Source organism: Triticum urartu, unplaced genomic scaffold, assembly GCF_003073215.2.
Source record: "Triticum urartu cultivar G1812 unplaced genomic scaffold, Tu2.1 TuUngrouped_contig_5261, whole genome shotgun sequence".
Taxonomy (NCBI): Eukaryota; Viridiplantae; Streptophyta; class Magnoliopsida; order Poales; family Poaceae; genus Triticum; species Triticum urartu.
The window spans coordinates 1-7,029 of NW_024115923.1; the positions used below are offsets into that span (position 1 = coordinate 1).

The window sequence follows — 7,029 nt, forward strand, 5'->3', positions numbered from 1 at the left end:
GGGGGGGGACCGGCCGGAGGGCGGAGCTGTGGTGACGAAGCGGGACCGGAGCATGGGAGGGAAGGAGGTGGTGGTGGCTGTATCGTCTCCTGTGCTGCCTCCGGTCAGCCGCGTCCAGGAGCCCGCAAGGAAGGTCAGGAGGAAGGAACCACAGGGAAGGGTCCCAGAGTGGTGGCCTGAGGTAGAAACCGAGTTGGTGGAACTGGGGCAAGAAGCGGAGAGGTGGGCGATATTGGCCAATAGATTGGTCCGAGGTGAATGCCTGCATATATCTCAAACTATCCTGTTCTGTTTCTAGTTCAAACATTAAAACATATGGAGTTAACAGGAATATTGAACGTAATCAGATTGCATATAAAATAAGCATATCGATCAGAAAAATAGAATAGTATCAACTTTCTAGGTTCATTTATACTTGTCAGAACTCAAAAATAGAAGTGTATCATTTTGAATGCCCGATGAACAATAATAGAACTGTGCTAGTAGCACTGTTTTATTTGTTCTGAGCATTTCTTTCACTAATAGGCAAAACCAACTTTTGTTTTTGAGTCTAGATGGATGCAGATTTTTTCTACTATCACTGCCATGTGTGAGATTTGGCTGAATTTTGGTTTGACCCAAAAAGAGAAGGAGTAACATCCTTTACAAATTAAACCCAAACATTTGAATGGTGTCTGGCCTCAGTCTTAGTTTCTTGGTATTGATTAGAACATGTAACTTGTGTGTCTTCATTGTGGTAGTCCAAACTTCAAATACGGATCCTTGAGGTCATGGAAGATAAAATTACCTCTTATAATTGTTGCCACTTTCCTTCACATAACAGGAGGTGATGCAAAGTACTAGATAACTAATAGTCTAATAGTGTTACCCTTTTTCATTGGCAGGTAATGTAGGCCATCTTATCATACTCCTGAGAACTTCCATGCTGATTCACTTATCAAAACCTTAAATCTTTCCATGTTCCAGCAATCATTGACAATAGGGTTGCGGGGAGGGATTACAGATACGATGATGCAGTTCAAGTTAGTCTTCGTACCTTTAACATTATGGTGTTATAATATTTTATTTTTTTTGCATATTTGTATCAACTTTGAATTTGAGAAGTGCTGGCATGCTCTTCTTGCTATATAGCCTTCTGTACCAGGCAGTTAGGATTTTTTTTTCCATGGGAAGTAGGTCGACATTCAGAGAGATAACACAAATTCGCAATCTGATAGAACGCCATGGTCCTCTAGATTACGTTCTTACTGTTTAATACTGCAATATCCCTATGGATTCCAACCATTTCTATTGGATTGTTTGGCTAACATATACCTCTTGCTAGATCTTGGTCTCTGTTTGGCCGAGCACCGGCTTCAAAATTTGAGCTCTGAAAAGCTAGCTATGGAACAGTCTAGTTTTACTGTTTTGGTAGAAGGAGACGTGCAGCTGGCCAGAGGTTGCTTGCTCCAGCTTATCAAAAATGCACATTAAGCTTGTCTGGCTCTGGCTTAAGCATTGGTGGAGCTTGGAGAGTTGTACTCGCCGGCTTCAGCTTGTTCCTAGAAGCTAGAAGCCAGGAGCTGCAGCCTGGCATATAGTCACATAATTGCATAAAATAATATTTTCTTGTTGGGCACCTTACACATAGAATTTTAATTCTGATATTTTATTGCCTACTGTAATTTTGATTTTGAAGCCAGCATCACCAACTGTGAACTAAAAGCAATCTGTATGCGACTGAAGTAATATTGATTAGAAATTCATCACAACCCTGCTTCCTTGGACTTGACGGCATGTGTGTTGGTCACCACATTGATTTGTTTACATAAATCAGCCTAATTATTCTAGCAATGTCATTTATAGGCATGATTCTTAGATATCTTATTGCAAATATTATTATGTAATGATTTAAGATTTACTTTGTGTTGAATAAATCTCCCAATCTTCGGAGCAGCAGAAAACTGTTGGAATAATTTTTCAGTTTGTCAAACATGTCATCTTGCTGTTCCTTAATTATTCCTTGTATTTTAATGCAGCTAAGGCAGTTATGCAAGATATCAGGAGTAAAGGTCTCATTTGACGCAGAAAATGCACGCGATTCTTTCTATAGGGCAACAACAGGCTTTGTTCTGGACGATTGCAGCAGGTGTGTTCTGTTTCAGGACAGCATTTTTTGTGTATTTCATGTCACATTCAGCTCTTCATGGCAACTATCTACTTTGAAGAAACTGTTGTAATTATTTTAATTTTATTGCTTATTCGATACACATGTTCCTGATATTTTATTCTTACTAAAGAACAGCAGAAGACATGGGGACAACACAAATTAATGGAGAGAATCCAAGAGATTTTCTTGCTGGTCTTTCTGTGAATATTGGGTTGGACAAGTTCCGTGCTGCCACACTTATTTGTGCATCAGTTGCTGCTCGCACTCGTGCGTGTCTCTTGCAATGCTGGGTATGGATTTTTGTAGGATTTTAGACTTGTTTATGACCTTGCATATGTATCAATCATGTTGATTCTATCTGTCATTGCCCGCAGGCTCTAGAGATTCAGGGAAAACGAACGGAGGCACTAGATGAGCTTGTAAAGATCTGTAGAATTCATCGTGTATTCCCTCCAGAAGAAAATTCTGTATGTATTTTGTTTTTGAGCTCGGCAATTTCTTTCTCAGTGTTACTGTTTTCTTTTGCGATCCATTTTCATCCTTTAGTTTCTCAAGAGTTGCAAAGTTGTGATTCCCTCGCCCAACAGTGTGTTGTGCAAGTGCATACGGCCATACGTTGTCCTATATATGATTTATTTATGTTTTCACAGCGTGTAAATCCAAGGGAGACAACTGTAGTAAAACTCTTAGACCAAGTTAAACTTTTGAGCTGAGGGAAGAAAGAGGAGCTGAGTTGCTATGGTTTTCCATGGTTTATCCCACTTGGGGGCTGGCTGTAGTGTGAATACTAGGTGATTGCATGTCTGTAGCAGCGAAGACTAGGTTTCATGTACTAGTTACATAATCAACTCTGGCATGCTGCTATATTTCCAACGTAATATTTGGCTTAGACTACCTGAGTTGTCTCACTATATGGCTATGCATACAAATAATTTAAACTTAAAAAACCTAGGGTTCTTTGGGCATTGTTCAATGTTATTGTGTATATATCCTCCTATTGGTGAGAAAAAACATGATTCATGCAAGCTCTTTTTTTTGTCTCTTGCAGGCAGAAATGGAAATGGTCGCTGGTGGACTTAAAAAGAATTTGGAAGTTGCAGAGAGGGTTCACCTTCTCTCTCTATACAGGGGCGTATGTACTACTGGTGTCAAAACCGCTGCAGAAGCTCTTGGTCTGGTAAGTAGTTGCCAATGACCTGCGATCTACTCCCTCCGTGCCACAATATAGGACGGTTTTACAAGCTAACAAAGCTTGCAAAAACGTCTTATATTGTGGGACGGAGGGAGTGCAACATTAAAGTGTTGTTGTTCGTGAAAATTGCGCACCTAAATACTAAGTCAGTTTATCTTAGTCTGTTTTAAGGAAACCAGAGTTCCCAGGATGTGCAAGATTATTCCAATGAAAATGACATCCTAGAAACGTTAATTGTATGAATATGGCAAAAAGTCAAGAGCATAGAACCCAATTTATCTTCACAGCAATATAAGAGACATGCTCCTCAATTTTAACTTGTATGGTATACAAACTTTTAAATCGCGGGCGAAAATTGCGCGATCGCGGCGCGATCGCTGGCTGGAAGCCTCCCCGCGACGCGATGCCTGAAAAAACGCGATCTGTGGTTAATCACGCGATCGCTGCACGAAACGGCGCAAAACTCATTTGCGCTCGCTGCAATTTCGCTGGGACGGCCTGAAACAGAGGCCCAACAAGAGCCAGGCCCACATTTGCCCCGATAGAGAGGACAGAGGAGCAGCTCATCCAGAAAACCTAACTCATCGTTATCCCCATTCCCTTCTCAGCTGCTGCTGCGGCTGCGCGGTTCTTCCCAGCTGCGCTCGGTGGGCCGGCGGCTGCTTCGCCGGAAGTCGGATGCACTGATGTGCGAGGCAGCAAAGCGGAGACCAGAGCACCTGGCAGGAGCCGCAACCTATACTGCTGCGGACACGCCAACGCTGCGACCGGCGACGAAGGCCTCTGCAGGACGACGCCGATGTGTCCACACTCCATAATGATAGCTCAGTCTCACACGGTTCCAACTCCCAGTATATCTCCAGGAGGTACAGGATTGCTCTGATCCTCTCTAATCTCTATCGTTTTTTTGATTCAATACAAGCAACAGAGCATGTCAGCCTATTGGTATTGCACGACTTGTAGGTTGTAGCATAGATTTTCAACACTGCTTCGAAGAAAATCCTCTGTTTTCTGCTGAAAATCATCTGTTTCTTCAGACAAACATGCATATGTACTGTTCCCGCTAAATGGCATAGCGGCCACTATCGCCCGCTATAGCGGCCGTAGCGTTTTGACGAGCCAGCCGCTAAATCCTTTTGCCCGCGATCTTAAACTTTGATGGTATACTTCTAGGGTTCGTGTATGGACTTGTGTATGTATGTGAACATGGTCTCCGCATCAAACATCTGTAGATGATTTTTTTGGAAGTTAACATCTTTAGATGAATTGAACCAGAACAAAATTACTGGATATGATTCTGAAGGCTTTGACTTTCTGCAAGCACTTAACCTTTTCCACTTTTTTTTCTTTGAGAAAATGCAAAAGATTTTGCGCTTCATTTCATTGAACAGGAAGAGAACAACAGTACAGGTACAACCTCCCAGGAGGAGGGACACACGCACACACACCACCGTCCTCACCAAACGAGCAGGTGAGGAGGTGCCACCAAGTACTGACCGCAACGACGAAAGGTCTCCCCTTGTTCAGCCTCCAACCATGAATGGCGAGGTAGGTAGATTCAGGCCTCAAGGCCGCGTCACAGCCGTTGCCAGGCGCCTCCGAAGAAGACCACATCTCTAGGGCTGTCCGGGCCAACGTACCTTCCACCCATATGTGCCTAGGAGTCGGCAGGTGGATGGCAGGACCCAGCCAGAACTAGCGAAGCAATCTTCTTGGACATGCTGGCGCCGGTGTACATAGCACCCCAGACGCCCACGCTCTATGCTGCAGCCCACATCACAACGTTGCATTGCCAGCAGGCCTCTTCGGAAAGACCGGGGAGGCCACCATCTCCAGCTGCCGCATAACCTTTTCCACTTTTGAGTCATCCTAAAAGTAAATAGTAAAAAATGAGCACATTTACACTAAAAAAGGACTTACATTTTCATGCAAACCCTGGCCGTTACCCAAGGTCTCCTTTGTCATTCTCGTACGGCAGCCTCGTCAGCGGCCAGAGGAGTGGTGACCCGCCCCGTCCGTTTTTCTTGGTTCTAGTAGGCCCATGTTCCCCTTAGGTTTTGGTTCCCTCGTGGCATCTGAGGAGGTGATGGCGCTGGCGCATTGGAATAAGGTTTCTCCAGTGTCTCTCTACCAGTCTACCTCGACGACGTCCGATCCAGCGTCAGCAAAAGGTCTGTGAGGGTATGACGAGGGCGTTTGCAGGTGTCCCTTCCCCTTACTGCTGGTTCAGTGAAAATTTTCAGCTCCAGCTGGCGGTGTGAAGTCGAAGGAAGAAGGGGAGCCTTGGCGCAGTGGTAAAGCTGCTGCCTTGTGACCATGAGGTCATGGGTTCAAGTCCTGGAAACAGCCTCTTACAGAAATGTAGGAAAAGACTGCGTACTATAGACCTAAAGTGGCCGGACCTTTACCCAGACCCTGCGCAAGCAGGAGCTACATGCATCGGGCTTTCTCGGATATATGTTTATGTATACGAGCTTAAATGGGCACTAATACTCACACAACATATGCTTGCAACTTCTTCACATGGGACTTAACATGGTACCCAACAAGATCGTGGCGGATAGACCCAAAGTGGTCGGACCCTTCCCCAGACCCTGCGCAAGCAGGAGCTACATGCACTGGGGCTGCCCTTTGGTCGTTTTGTGTCTTCTTGTTTTTCCATTGTACTAGCTACTGTTTTCCTTGATACTTGTCAGATATAAGATGCCCTTTGGGTGTCTTATCTAAAAAAAAATGTGTAGGGAGGAAATATTTGATGGAAAAGATATAAGGGTTGATAGGAATGGCAACCTTGTTCAGCTTTAGCTCGAATGGCATTCTTAAAAACATACTTCAGTTCTCTAATGGTATTGTCTTCCTGCCTTGCAGAGCTTGCCGGACCAATGAGAACATGAGCAGTAAAAGGGTCCATTATTTTTGTAGTTCCAGCTTGGCGTTGTCATGCCTCGGTAACGGTTGGAGGCTTCAGGCCGTTGAAATATTCACAATTGAAGCCTTTGGCATCCTCGGTTTTCTGAAGTTGCAGAATATGAGAGGTATTTAATTCGAGGAATTAACATGAGGCATAATACGTCATAAGTTTTCCTAGCAGCACAAAAGGTCTAAAGCATTTCAAACAAAGACGGTATAAGGCAGTACATATGAACACGCTACCTTGTGCATAGTTCGGCCAACACATCCAAAACAGGTTCTCTTGTAAGACATACACACAGTTTTGCTGGTGTCGTTGAACAATGGCAGCAGTGGCTCATCGATGTAGCCGTGTAGGATGCAGTTGTAGAGCAGGACAGTGTAGTGGAGGTAGACAGTTCAGGATAGTGGCATGTATTTGCTTGGTCCGAAAAACTTTATTGCCATCATTTCTGTCTGAAGGCTTGGAGATCACCGCTTCTCTTCTACTCGGTGCATTTCTGAGAAGAGTCCGCCATGGTTTGGATGGCCAAGTACTACTGTTTATGGGTCTGATCGTCTGAGAATGGATGGAACAAGAGAACTATTGAAACGATGTGAGAGTTGTAGTGGAGGTAGGCAATGCCGCAAGTGGTCACGTAGTTGTGCTCTCTAAAATAAATAAATCTTATTACCATGTTTTTATGATTGAAGTAGAAGGACAAAATCTTATTGCTAGGTTCTCGTGATTGCAAGGGATAAGGATATATATACGAGAACAAAAGCATATATCCTTTCT

The 7,029-nt window shown here is 44.0% G+C and overlaps 1 protein-coding gene across 1 annotated transcript; it reads left to right on the forward strand.

Annotated features, from left to right (window-relative positions):
- Positions 1-19: 19 nt before the first annotated feature.
- LOC125528982 lies at positions 20-6,737 on the forward strand (the record flags this gene model as incomplete). The annotated part of the gene is given in 8 exon segments (XM_048693397.1): positions 20-254; positions 967-1,022; positions 2,019-2,128; positions 2,280-2,439; positions 2,524-2,616; positions 3,198-3,326; positions 3,950-4,207; positions 6,210-6,737. Coding segments are annotated over 7 exon segments (993 nt in total), but the record flags the coding sequence as incomplete, so codon positions are not given.
- Between the last annotated feature and the right edge of the window lie 292 nt (positions 6,738-7,029).